This window comes from Aethalodelphis obliquidens, unplaced genomic scaffold (assembly GCF_003676395.1).
Source record: "Aethalodelphis obliquidens isolate GAN/ISIS:26980383/991018 unplaced genomic scaffold, ASM367639v1 scaffold83, whole genome shotgun sequence".
Taxonomy (NCBI): domain Eukaryota; kingdom Metazoa; phylum Chordata; class Mammalia; order Artiodactyla; family Delphinidae; genus Aethalodelphis; species Aethalodelphis obliquidens.
In genome coordinates this window covers 552,844-567,123 of record NW_020838027.1, presented here as the reverse complement: position 1 = coordinate 567,123, position 14,280 = coordinate 552,844, and the positions used below count along the sequence as shown (strand labels likewise).

Here is a 14,280-nt window from a genome sequence, read left to right as displayed (position 1 = left end):
TTGGGTCTTTGTTGCTGCGCGCGGGCTTTCTCTAGTTGCGGAGGGCAGGGACTACTGTTCGTTGTGGTGCGCGGGCTTCTCATTGAGGTGGCTTCTCTTGTTGCGGAGCGTGGGCTCTAGGCGCACAGGCTTCAGTTAGTTGAAGCATGCAGACTCAGTGGTTGTGGCTCACGGGCCCTAGAGTGCACGGGCTGCAGTAGTTGCGGTGCGTGGGCTCAGTAGTTGTGGCGCATGGGCTTAGCTGTTCTGCGGCATCTGGGAACTTCCTGGACCAGGGCTCGAATCCATGTCCCCTGTATTGGCAGGTGAATTCTTAACCACTGCACCACCAGGCAAGTCCCTCTCCTTTCCAAACTTTAATGGTCTCTTCCTTTTTGGTAAAGTGGAAAGAGTGGGAGTTATGAATTCTGACTCAGTTCCTTTTATAGTGGTATTAACATGAAAACTTCCCACACATGCTTAAATTTAGGCGATACCCCATCTTCCCAATGAGATGATTCAATAAAACTTTGGGACTGTTGATTTATCCTAGTGTATTTAAACTTTAATAATAGAGATGAAATAGTCAAATTTCTGTTCGGAGATTTGACTGGGGATTTTACATAAACATTTGAATTTTAAGTTTAGAAGTAATTGCTTTTTCTCCCCATCCTTATTTCCAGAAATAATTTCTTCATCATCACTAGAACCACTTTTGGAGATCTCAAGAACAGCTTTCTAGAATACTTCAACCTCACTTCTATCTTTTTGAATCTGCTTTTAATGCTGATTTCTGAAAAATTTGTCCCAAGTCCCTATTCACTCAATAGTAAGATAGTTTGGTTTTTAGTTGCTCTGTGGGTATATAGTCATGGTCATTAGAACGTAAGCACTTTGTATGTTTCTATTTAAGGTGACTTTCAACACTTGTAATTGTTATCACACCTGCGGAACCATTATGGAATCGTTGTTGAGGTTTTTTTTTTTTTGCCTCCTTGTAAAATGATTCAGTCAGTGGCCTTTGGAGGCATCCAGAACTGGCATTGACTGAGGTTGTCTCAAGCTATTGTCTCTTCCTTAATTTCTTACCCCAAAATAAAACAGTTGAGTGAGTGTCCTGTAATAGAAGAAACTCGGTCAGTATTGACGTTCTGTATAACTCTGCTGTGAGAGAATTTTGCTGAGGAGTCTGCCTCAGCCCAACAAGAGTGGTACCTGCTTGCTGCACAGCTTCTCAGGTGTTCCTTTCCTAGAGGTCCTGCTGGGACTGTATGTAGCTGGCTGTGTTGTGAGGCCTCTCAGGTGATCGATTTGGTGCTCAGCTCTGTAGATTCAGAACCCTAACAAGGTCAGTGGGCCCAGGGTCTCGCGATGGTGTTTTGTTTATTTATTTAAATTTATTTTTAATTGAAGTATAGTTGAACTACAGTGTTGTGTTAATTACTGCTGTACAGCAAAGTGACTCACTTATATGTATATATACACATTCTTTTCCATATTCTTTTCCATTATGGTTTATCATAGTATATTGAATTTAGTTCCCTGTGCTATACAGTAGGACCTTGTTCGTTGATTTAAAATTGGATTGGTACCTGCCATTCAACACACACCACCTTCCTAACACCCAGGCCCACGTACTGGTCAGGGAGCTGAGAATCAGAAGAGGGGGTGATTTCTCCCCAGCCTGATGAAAGGTCCTGCCCCACCAGGGTTGGGGCTGGGTCAACACAGCCCAGTTCTTTACCTGGGGACATCTTTAGATAGCATGCAGATTGGTTAGAACATTCTTTATCTTTTCCCAGTGAGAATTCAGAACTATTTTTTTCAGTTATAACGACATCCAGATTTCCTCGTTGTTCGATGGCAGGCATTTCTGCAAACCTTCAGTCACACATTCATCCTTCAGCCTGGTTGCTCCCAGGGGTTCCTGTCTTTGGTTTTCTCTCTGCTCTTTCCAGCCCTTCCTCTGCGGAGGCCCGAGGGCTTTCGGCACAGGTGCTCGTGAGGTGCTCATTCTTAGTCATGCTGTCTGTAGCCGCAGCTGGGAATGGGGACTACTGCTCCTTTTGCCTGCCCCTCCCAGATGTGAGGCTGCCGGAGGGGGCGTCTCCAGACCTGTTGGCACACTTAGCACTAGACAGAGAGCCTGGTGTGGAGCATGTCTTCAGATGCAGGGACACCGTTCACTTGTGGACACCCCCCCCCCCACACACACACACTGTCACGTGACCACGGAGGGGTGAGCTGATTGGACCGGTCAGGAGGGCCCCACACACCCAAGTCATGCCTGCAGGTTTCTGTGCTGCTCTCAGGAGACCAGGCTGTGGTCACATACCAACAACCAGCATGTTTCCCAGTTTAAACTTTGTCGTCTTTGTCCCTCCCACCTGGCCTCCTTTCAGCTTTTTTGTTTATCACTTAGCGATCCCATAATCTTTTGTTGGGGGGCGGGAGACGCAGGATTAAAACTTGTTACCTAAAATTTCCTGTCCTTTGCCCTCTACCTACAGTTAGTTGCAAATCTCATTGACTCTGCTCCTGAAACGCTCCCGTTTCACCCCATCCTTTCCATTTCACTGACGTCCTCCTGGTTTTGGCCCCTTGGCGTCTTCCCTGGGCTGGGCTTGGGACCTTCTCACCCTGGGTCTCTCTTACCTTGTGTCCTGCAAACCGCGCCCAAATTAACCCTCCAGCCTTGACTGTTGCTTCTCTACCCACATTTCACTGGCTCCACATAAAATAATTTCCAGCCAGTCCAGTGGTGAGCAGGGAGTAGGGTTGCTTAACCTCAGGGGTCTAGAGCTCTACCGTCTGAAGTAGCTTTGGCATAACTTGTCTGATGAAGTCTCCTGTTTCAGTTGAAAAAATCTTTCGAAACAACAAGCAACAACGATGAAAACAAAACAATCAGAGTAAACCCGGCTTTCTAGGAAGCTGTGCCACGTCCATGCGCCGTGGGATCCGAGGGGCACAGTCTCTGCGATGACGTCCATACGCCGACCTGGGTCTGAGGCTTGTAGGGGCCGCAGGGCCCTGCTCATCCAGCACCAGCTTTGTGGACGTGTTGCGAAGCTTCCATCTCTTCAGTGCTCAGGAATTATTTGTGTATCGTGGGGGCTTTCTTGTGGGAGAAGATCCATGAAAGTTCTGAGCCTTTTTAAAAATTTCTGGAGCCAGTTTTGGTAATGTATACCTTTTTAGAAAATCAATTTCTTGTAGGTTTACACATTTATTGCTTTGATTAGTATTTTGCAGTAATCTAATATTCTAGGGTAGCAGTCCTATCTGAGGGGAGCTATGTGGTTTCCTTTCTGTTGTTCCCCAGCATCACAGCCAGTGACAGCCATGTTGTGGGCTGCCGAGAGGAAGGTGTGTCTGCAGCGAAGCCGCGGTGCAGAGCTGCCGGCCACGGGGAGGACGTTGGGGTAGCACTTCGGGGATCCTCAGCGGTAACCCGCTTGGGCTGATGTATACCGCACGGTTTGAATTGGCCCGGGCAGCCTTTGGGATTAAATTAATTTATATCACGTTAGAAAGCATCAGCGGCCAGAGCCAGGGAGGCCTTCTGGAGGCTGAGCCCGCTCCCCAGGCGGTCTCATGGAGAGCAGCTGGGATGGTCCTCGGAGGGCCTGCTGTGCATCTCCTTTGTGTGAGTGCAGTTCTGGGGCCCACGCAGAAGCCCCCGCCTTTGACTGTGACCCCTACTGCCTTGCAGTTGGTTCCTGTGCAGGTGAGAAAGATTCGTAACCTTCTGAAATCAAATACAGCACATATGGCTGTTTTCCTTAGCCCTTTTTCCCTCCTTAGGTACACTCAGCAGGATCTTTGTGCCCGGAGGGTGCAGCTCTGTGATCTTCATCCTTCCTTGGAAGTTGAAGGAAAGAAAGTTGTTCTCTCTTTACCACCTTCTTTCGCAAAAGATTAAAGAAGACTTGTACGGCGCTCAGGAGCAGATCAAACAGTAGAAAGTCCCTGCAGTGACATTTGAGAACAGGTGCTAAGTGGTGGCCGTGCGTCGAAGGAGTTAGTTGTGTTCCCTGTGCTGCACTTGGCTGTCTCTTCTGGACATTCTCCCTGTTTGTGGCGAAGAGTTTCCACGACATAGGCTAAGGGCCCCCTTTCCCTCCCTGGCTCACCCTGGGGTTCTTTTCCCAGCAGCCACCGCTGGGTCCCGAGGGCAGGGCCGTGTGCCGGTGCTGAACAGGCCCGTCCCTAATGAGCTGTGCCGCCAGCTGCAGAGAGGGCGAGCCCTGTTCTCCCTCCGGCCCCTCTGAAGAGCGGGAGCCCAGGAGCCCTTCTCGTGTCCCTTCTCGGCTGATTTGCTGATCACCACCACCCCCCGCCCCCGCCCCAGAGCATCTTGGCAAAGTTCAGATTTCTGTCCTCACAGCTCAGTGCCCACAGTGAAAAGGAAATACAAAAGGGGAGGAGGAAAGTGGGGGTGGGGCGCTTGAAGCGTGTTTATTTCTCGTTGCCTTAGCCTAAGCCTCAGGCTCCCGGCTGAAGGCGTATGTGGTAAGGCTTTGAATAACTGGATCTGGAGATGGTTTTATTGGCTCATGCACACAGGCCGTGTATTAAGAGTTTGAATTTCTGTTGTTCAGAAACCTGAATTTTGAAAAGACCGCTTTCTATCTCTTCAGTCTGCTTTTTTCTACACACCACCACTTAAGGAAGATGAGATAATTGCTGTGCTCACATGCTATAGAGCATTTGCTGTGTGCCAGGCTGGTCTGGCTTTTATAAGCATTGCCTCATTTAAATCATCACAACAACCCCTGCACAGGGGAACTTTTAATGTGATAAAGTTTTTTCTTCCTATAATAAATTGTGGTAAAAGACACAAAATTTAGCATCGTTTTAGGTGCACAATTCAGGAGTGTTAAGTATATTCACATTGTTCTGAATCAGCTCCAAAACGTTTTCACCTTGCAAATCTGAAACTCTATCCATTGAAGTGAAAACATTTTAACCGATAAGCCGGCACTTTTTTTTGTTCAGCGGGATTGAAATTGCTCTCCTGTTTCTCCTCTGCTGTCTCTCTGTAACATTAGGCCGAGGGCCGTGAGTGCCGAGGCTGCGCCCGGTGCCCTGGTCACCATGTGGCAGCTGCAGGGGAGGACAGCGGGCTGTCCAGAGGCAGTGCCTTCTTCCTCGGACTGCCCACCACTTGTGTGGGTCAAGCCCTGCCGAGCTAGAGGGAAAAGTGCACCTCACAAGTTACCAGGGGCCTGCATCTATTTTGGTTTGTTTTCTAGGTAGCTTCTGATTTATGAAGCATAGTATCATAGAAATACATATGAAAAGCAATTGTATATTTTGTGAGTTACTGTTTGTGAGTCACCGTATCCCATGGGTGAAATGGGAGGCAGGGGGTGGGATTGCATTCATGATATCAGAGCCCTTCTCAGTACTCTTTTGAGAGACATTTCAAGCCTGTCCAGTTGCCCTTGGAAGAGCTGATTCAGCATCCCCGATGCACAGCCTCGTATGTAACCGCCTTCCCAGTGGCTACCTAGATTATGGTTGTGCCAGAAAGGCAAGCCCAGGTTCACTGGGGATAGGTTTTCACCAGTGCCATTTAGACTCTCTGCCAGAGTTGGACAGAACAGATCATTTAATAATTTTTTCAAATGTAGATAGGGGTGTTAGTCTTCACTTTCTGCTGATAATGTTAAGAAAACAATGGTTGGGGACTTCCCTGGTGGCGCAGTGGAAGGGACTCTGCACGCCCAATGCAGGGGGCCTCAGTTCGATCCCTGGTTAGGGAACTAGATCCCACATGCATGCCGCAATTAAGACCCGGCACAACCAAATAAACAAATAAATATTAAAGAAGAAAACAGTGGTTGAATCACCAATGAAGCCTGGGCTCTGAGGCCAGCAGAAAGCACAGTGCAACAGTTTTTTCTTTCCTTTTTTAAACCTCAGATTCACAGGTTGTATTTCATAATTCTTGGTTCATGACACATTCCCATCATTGGTTTGTGGATGTTTTCCTTCCGGTTCTAGTGTCAGTAATTCTGGCTAATCTATTGAACGAGGTGGCCTGGGACTTTGTGCTTCAAGGGTCCAGCCTCTTCTCTTACTGCGGTTTCCTTTGGGGTCTTGCCCAGTGTGACTGGGCTTCAGTAGGAGCCTGAATCTTCCCTTGCTCTGTCCCTCCTGTGCTCCTGTTGGGCTCTGGATGTGCGTGTCTCCCCTCCTGCTGTCTGTCTCGTTCAGCTAAGTCCCTCAGAGTCTCCTCTGGGCTGTTGCTCGAGCCGCAGTGGCCTCATCTCCACCCTCTGCCGCAGCAGCCGGGCGGGTCCCACCCTCTCCACGGCAGGCCGGGCCCACCTGCCCCGTGTGCAGCCCCACCCCGGGTGTTGGGCCCCTGGAGCAGTGCCCGTCCCTCCCACAGCACCGGTTCTATGCCCAGCGGTGCTGTGTCCCGTCTACTCCCCCCGCTGACTCCAGCTCCCCAGGGCTCGGGAAGTGCTGGGTGCCCCGGAAATGTTTGTTGAATAAATGAATTCTGACCAAATATAGTTCAAATCCTTGTTATGTTTGGTCGGTAGAATGTAGAAAAGAGCTCTGCCCAAAGGAATTAGTAAGCTAATAGAAGAATAAGAGCCATTGTAATAGACATGCTCATCGTTACCAAATTTGTATGTAGGGCAGGCACAAGGTTTTCACGCTGGGCCTCGTCTTTGAATTCTGAGTTTCGCTCACCTGGGCTTTCAAGACGTCTATGCCCTTTCCTTCTCAGGGTAGTTTGTATTTTGTTTGCTTCTATCAGTTGGTGTGTTTAGCAGTTTTTTGTCATGTGAAGTTTTCGGAGTGCGTGTTTACAAACTTAGAAACTTTTAAACATAGAATAATAAACGGAACAATTAAAATAGCTTTAAAAAGACCATTACCATTTTTACAGCAGAAGTGGATCCCCACCTCTTGTGTACACTGCCCGGTACTTGGTGTGGGCAGAACAGAAGCTGCATATTCGGCACACCTCATGCTTTCCAAACCACTCATAAGACCCTCGCAGTTTTGCTTATGAGCCGACCACACCACAAGCGTAGTGGACCCTTGGGCAATGACTTGCATGGTGGGTGGACGGCATCCTGGTGGACCAGACGTGGGCCCTCTCTGCATCCCGGGAGCTGGTGATTGGGGCATGTTCCATCATCTCAGGAAACACTGGTTCACTGTGGGAACTTGAGAAGGGAATAGAATCTCCCAAAATTCCACGCTGTCACCTTTTGTCCCTGTAGCTCCTCAACGAACCTTTGTTCAGGGTCTGTGCAAAGTCAAGCTAAATCTTTGGCATCTCTGCCTAAACCCCAAGGACAGCACGTGCACCTCCCCTGGGATTAGCCCCTTAGCACGGCATCGCCTCACTTCCCTTCAGGTGATGTCAGCTCGGCCTTGGCGCTGGCAGCCCCTCCCCGGGCCTGTGGGGACCACAGATTGCTCACTTCCTAGTGCCGCTTCTCAAGGTAGCGTGGCTCTGGAAAGCTGTTGCGGTTGGCTTGCCTGCTGAAACTCTTCAGTAAATGAATACTTTCTGAGTAATTACGTATTGGCTCCTTTACACTCTTGCAAAGTAATAGAAAGCAAAACAGTATATTAATATAAGTTAAGCTCTTTTATGACTGTGCTGCATTGACTTGTAAAAAGAGGTGTCTGTGTGTGCAGGTGAAAGGAATGGAGCTTGGTAAGGAGCAGTGGGGGAGTAAACTCTTGGAAAACCAAAAAGGAGGGCAGTTGGCCCGTGACGGTGACGGCAGTGGTGGTGTGGTGGCGACCTGGAAGGGATGAGCTGCTGGCTGTTAGGAAATCTGCATCCGTGTCTGAGCTCTCAATCCCTCTCCCTTCTCCTCCTCAGGAGTTAGAAGCAGCTCTTCACAGAGATGACGTGGAGTTTATCAGTGACCTGATCGCCTGCCTACTTCAGGGCTGCTATCAGCGAAGGGATATCACGTGAGTAACCCCAATCTTACCGTTTCTGGCGGAGGGAAGGAATTAACCAGTCCTAGTGATGTTTCGTGTCTCCTGGAATAAACCAGAGCAGATCACCGGCCAAGACGTAACAGCATTTACACACGGTTCCCAGGTCCCGTGTTTGGCTCCTTCTGCAGCTGAGTTTTCATTTTATTGTAATTCTTGACTTTATTTCACTCTCAGAAATCTATATCCCTTACTGTTGGGTCCACCAGCTGCCATATTCAAGTGTGGAATGTGTTCTCTCAATGTAGGGCTTTCTTTCTGATCTTTGTTTTCAGTATTGGTAAAATGATGCCTAACAAATTAAAACTAGATTTTTACCGTATTTCTGCCCCTGGGGTATGTATCTTCTGTTCATGTGAACAGTGGCAACGACACGTTTATTCAGCGTCACGATCAGACTATCACGTTTAGCAGTCAACAGCGTGGGTGCAAAAAAAAAAACCTACATTAAAACCCTTTGCTGGAATGCTTTACCCTTTCCACAGAACAGAAACTAAAATAACCTGTTATACAGTTAGTCACAAATAACAGTCCTCGAGTTTTTTTGCCCATACACATGAGTATTGTCTAAAACATGTCTTCTTTGTAGCAGCTAGGCCCTGCCACCACTGTGCTTGGCTGAGCTCACAGATCTGTTGTAACCTGTAGCTTCCCTGTCACTTCTCTGGCTCTCCTCTCCTGCTAAGCTTTGTTTCCTGGCAGTAATCAAAACCTTCTGCCACTGCCACAGCTACTGCTGCTGCTGGAACCACCACAGCCACCTTGGTTTCGGGGTTTGGCAGACTATTGACCTCCACCACCCTAGGGGCCAGAACTTCTGCCTCCAAAGTTTCCTCCTTTCATGGGTCCAAAATTTGAAGATTGATTATTGTAACTGCCGAAATCATTGAAGCTTCCACCACCTCCAGAATTGCTTCCATCATTACCAAACCCATTATAGCCATCCCCACTGCCACCTTATCCACTGCCACCATATCCCCCGCCACCGCAGCTGCCACCAAAGCCACCTCGACCACTGAAGTCTCCTCCACGACCAAAGTTGTCATTCCCACCAAAACCCCCCTCCACGACCACCACCAAAGTTTCCAGAACCACTTCGGCCTCTTTGGCTGGATGAGGCACTAGCCATCTCTTGCTCAGATAGGGCTTTCCTTACTTCACAGTTGTGGCCATTCACAGTGTGGTATTTCTGAATGACAGTCTTGTCTACAGAGTCATGGTCATCAAAGGTTACGAAAGCAAAGCCTCACTTCTTGCCACTGCCTCCATCAGTCATGATTTTAATCACTTCAGTTTTCCCATACTGTTCAAAATAATCTCTTAGATGATGTTCTTCAGTGTCTTCTTTAATGCCACCAACAAAAATATTTTTCACACTTAAGTGGGCACCAGGTCTTTGAGAATCTTCTCTTGAGACGGCCCTCTTGGGTTCCACAACTCTCCCATCCACCTCGTGTGGCCTTGCTTTCATGGCCGCACCCACATCCTCCACAGTGGCGTGTGTGACAACCCTGAAGTCTCTGGAGTGCCTGGTGCTTGGATCTCTCGTCGCCACACAGTCTGTGCGCACTCCCCGCCGCTCAGGATGCCTCCTCAGGCTCGCGTCGCTTGTTTCAAGGCTCAAACCTCTGACGAAGAGCTGCTGCAGCTGTGCAGCTCTTTGGGAGACCCTGACTTAGACGTGACGGCAGTGCGGGGCGGGGAGACGTCAACGATGCTTACTCGGCTGCGTCCACGGGCAGAAAGGAGTAATCTACCGAACGTATCTCTAGCATCATTTCTAGCGTGGAGCTTCTGGGTCCCCGCACGCCATAGCTGCCAAGTACACAGCTGTCTGGTGCATTGAGATGTGTAGACATTTGGAGCAAGATTTCACCTCTGTCAGCAAATAAAGGGTCTTCCCGATAAGGCCTCATCCCTTGTTTTGATATAGTTGATAGACGTTCTCTTGCTACTACGTTTCCACACAGTTGGACTGTGAGGCCAGCTCCTGGGAAGCTGAGACAGGACGGGGCTCCCCGTGCAGGCAGGAGGCTGGGGTGCCACGGTTTAAAAAAAAGACGGTGTCTGAAATATTTCTCTGCTAGTAGATCCACTCCTGGACGCTTGTCAGGGCTGGGGGTAGACTTGGGGTAACAAGGTGAATGAGGGGTTGACGAGCTGCTCCTGCATTGAGCGCGGAGCTCGGCGTTCGCGCGCGCGTGTGTGTGTGTGTGTGTGTGTGTGTGAGCGATCATCCCTCTTCCTTTCTGTGTGTGTACTTCTGCCTGTTTCATGCTGTAGTCATCGTCTCCTGCATTCTCCACGAGTGTACTGACTGTCCCCAGGGCGTCTAGGCTGTTGTGCTAAACAAAGAGGAGACAGAAATCTGCCATCTTACCACGTCAACACCATGACGAGGGGTTTAGTATGTTTTCTCCCATTTTCTTTTTGAGATGTAACTTGGGAGTCTGTGTGGTTTTTAAGCAGTTGTAGTCATACTCTGTATATAATTTCACTTTTTCATATCTTCCATTTTTTTCCTCACAATGATAATTTTTCTTATAACCACTTTTTTCTTTAAATGGGATTGTCAAATACTCCGATTTAATAGATGGACGTTTGTGCCCAGCTTTTAACTGTTATAAACATGTTATATTACATAGCCTTGGACATAAAAGTTTGCACACCTTAGTGAATCATACTCTTAAATTTCTGCAAGTATAGTCACTCCGTAAAAAGAAATGCCCACTTAAGATTCAAAAAATAAATTTCCAGGCCGCTCACCCCAGGGGTTGCTCCATTTCACCCATGACCATCAGTGTCCGAGGGGGTCTGTTTGCCTCACCTCGCTCTGGCCAGGGTGCTGGAGGGCAGATGCCCTCGGGACCCTCGGTCCTGGGCCCCACTGCAGAGTGTGTGCAGTTGCCATGGCAAGTGCTGTGACATCCACAGAGCACGTGGCCTGTGTGAGAAGGGGCCGTGGACCGAGCTGTCATGGGGTGCTTCCTGAGCCAGTGCCCTTATATTACAGAGCCCATTAAGAGGGTGAGTGGAGGAAGGATGGACCCTCCCCCCCGAAATTCCAGGTAGGAAGGTGGGTGTCTGGGGTTCGACACCCTGGAGCAGAGGCTAGGGGTTGCAGAGCAGAAGGTCCCATGTGTTTCAGAGATGTGATTCATTTGAGCTGCAAAGTCCAAAGTCTTATTAGCCCCTGAGTGTTAAATTTTGGTTCGTCGCCAGCATCTAAAATGCGACTTCATGTTGAAACCCAGTTTGTAGCTTTTAGAAAGCATCTAAGACACTGATCAGCTGGAGGGAAAACAGGGCCCCAGCCTGCCTGGTGGCTCTCGACACAGAGGCTGGTTGTCACACTGCATCTGTGGGGCTTGCTTGGCCCACCTGCTCGCCTTCTTTCCCTGCTGTCTCCGACAAGCACAGCCATTCGAGGAATCCTGTGGCCACAGCACAACAGGAGTAGGAGCCTAGTAGGCCTTGTAGGCTGAGCAGCGAGTTTGGGGGTGTGATCCTGAGGGCAGGGAGGGCGGGGGACCAGGAAGGGGCGAGTGAGTAGATCAGGCCTGAGGGCAGAGGCGAGCCCATCATGAAGGCCTGTTGGGGGTGAACGTGATGACCTGGGGTCTCCTGCCTGACAGGCTGTCTCTCCAGCCTTACTGCGCACATTCGTGGTTGGTGGACTTGAATTTCCGGTTACATACTGAGGCCGTGTCTCCATGGGTGTGTTGGTGATGATCAAGCACAAGAAACGCCCATTTAAAATTTGCGGGGCAGGTGTCGCACGCCTGCCTTCTGTGTGATGGTGGGGATGGGGGCCAGGCTGCAGTTGAAGGTCTGAATAGCTAGAGTTGGCTCATACCATCTATGGAGTAGAGCTTCCCTTCCCTGTTGGCATGTGGTGTCTATTTGACATTTCACCAGGTTTTTGACACGTGAGAATCCACTCGGCTCTTCCTGGCTGTACCTGCCAGTCTCTTTTGGCTCTGATACCATTGCTCTTAACTAATCCTACTTGTTAGTTCTTCCAGAAAGTGATACAATCTTGTCATATTCCATAAGGAATCTCCTTATTTTGATTAAAGTCCTTATGTTGTGGGACTCCCCTGGTGGCACAGTGGTTAAGAATCTGCTTGCCGGGCTTCCCTGGTGGCAGTGTCCGCCTGCTGATGCAAGAGACACGGGTTCGTGCCCCGGTCCGGGAAGATCCCACATGCTGCGGAGCAACTAAGCCCTTGCACCACAACTACTGAAGCCCACAGGCCTAGAGCCCGTGCTCCACAAGAGAAGCCTCTGCGATGAGAAGCCCACGCACTGCAACGAAGACCCAACAAAGCCAAAAATAAATAAATAAATATATTTAAAAAAAAAAAAGTCCTGATGTTGCTCACTAAAAAGTTGTAGCTTTGTTCATGTAGGTCAGATCCGTTCCTGGGTTACTGTAACTTGTGTTGCTGCTAAGAGTTGAGTGATACTCACACACCGTACAAGTACTTCCAAGTGTAGAATGTGATATATTCCTAACATATTCCTGTGTTTGTATCTTGAATCTGCCCAGTTTATTGACCTTGATTTTTTAAAGTTGATTCTCTTGTTGTTCTAGGTTATCATCCCCCTTCCTTTTCGTGTTTGTGCTTCTGCCTGTTTCATGCTGTATTCGTCATCTACTGCTATGTAACAAATTACCCTAAAACTTAGCAGCTTTAAACATCAGTTTCCGTGGGTCAGGAATCTGATGTCCCGGCCATGCTGCTGGGACCGTGGCCACTGCAGGCCCGCCCTCGGGAGGGCCTATGTTTGTTTCCTGTGGCTGCTTAGTGCAGTTCACAGGCCGAAGAGCTGAAACTGCATTTGGTATCGGTCGGTTTTGTGGGTCTGCACGTGGCTTGTCAGGGGCCCCGCTCGGCGTGTCTGGAGGCCTAGCTGGGGAGGGACACAGGGTCCTTCAGGCTGCTGGCAGAGTCTCCCTGGCAGCTGTAGGATCCAGGTCTTTGTTTCCATGCGGCCCTCTCGGCCCCGCTGTGTCTCCTCTCTTGACCTGGTGTGCTCGCGGGAGTACCCTCACCTGCCCAGTTTTGTGACCAGAAGCGAGCCCCAGATGGGCTGTGCCCCACTTGGGAGAGCCCAGCACATGCTGTGAACCCCAGGGGGCCTGTTGCACATGCTTTTGCTTGTTAATAGTGACTGTCTTCTCCAGAGGAAAACTGCATATTGGTGGGGAGGCTTATGCTGCATCTAATCACGTGTACTTAGTTATTAACAACGTATCATAAGTTCTCTTTTTTCCTAGGCTTTTGGACAAGAACCAGTTGATTTTTGGATAGTCACATGTGGTCCTATATAAATGAATTGTCAACAAGAGGTTTTGATTTTCCCTTTTGTTTCAGTAAATGGCTATAACTAACTTGTTCCTAGTTTAATTTTCTCCCATATTTACCATTAGCCTCCACTATAAATGTACTTACATTGATAATATCTCCCATAGAAAAACAATTAGTTTGAAGATAACGGGTGTTCTACAGGATATTCTTAGCTTAGACGCAGGCTTCTCCCATCACTCATCTACTTTCACTTTGGCACATTTCATTTCCTCAGTCTTCTTGTGAGGCTATGAAGAAGAGGTAGAGGGAGATCCCCTCAAAGGCTAACCGGGTCCTGTTTTACAGGGAAGGAAACATCCAGAGACTTAGGTAGCTGGTTAGAAGATGAATAATCCCTACAGAGAATTGAGAGATCAGGAGCCCAGATCTTCATCCCTCATAGAATCTGCAGTTTGAGTCTCTAACTCTGACTCTTTGTTTTCTGTCGTCTTTACATAAAATTAATGATTTTAGCAGTATAAAAAAATAAATTCTGGGCTTCCCTGGTGGTGCAGTGGTTAAGAATCCGCCTGCCAATGCAGGGGACACAGGTTCAATCCCTGGTCGGGCAAGATCCCCCATGCCGTGGAGCACCTAAGCCCGCGTGCCACAATTATTGAGTCTGTGCTCTAGAGCCCGCAAACCACAACTACTGAGCCCACGTGCCACAACTACTGAAGCCCGCGCGCCTAGAGCCCGTGCTCCGCAACAAGAGAAGCCACCGCAATGAGGAGTCCGCGCACCGCAACAAAGAGTAGCCCCCGCTCGCTGCAACTAGAGAAAGCCCGCGCGAAGCGACGAAGACCCGATGCGACCAAAAATAAAAAAAAAAATTAAAAAAAAAAAGTTTTAAAGCATCGCCTAAAGTAGTATAGAGCAGAAACCCAACGCGTTCTTAAGATGGGGTGCCAGGTGGGCTGTTCTGGACAGTTTGCTTTTTCACACGTGTGTAGCTAGA

General features: G+C 48.9%; 1 protein-coding gene across 6 annotated transcripts in view; it reads left to right on the top strand.

Moving 5' to 3' along the window:
- Window positions 1-14,280, top strand: part of CECR2 (CECR2 histone acetyl-lysine reader) — a 154,634-nt gene that overhangs the window by 82,550 nt on the left and 57,804 nt on the right. For all 6 annotated transcript variants that reach the window (XM_027093396.1, XM_027093395.1, XM_027093400.1 and 3 more), the window contains exon 2: window positions 7,847-7,941. In XM_027093396.1, coding sequence (XP_026949197.1) covers window positions 7,847-7,941 — 95 coding nt within the window. The remainder of the gene's footprint in view (window positions 1-7,846; window positions 7,942-14,280) is intronic.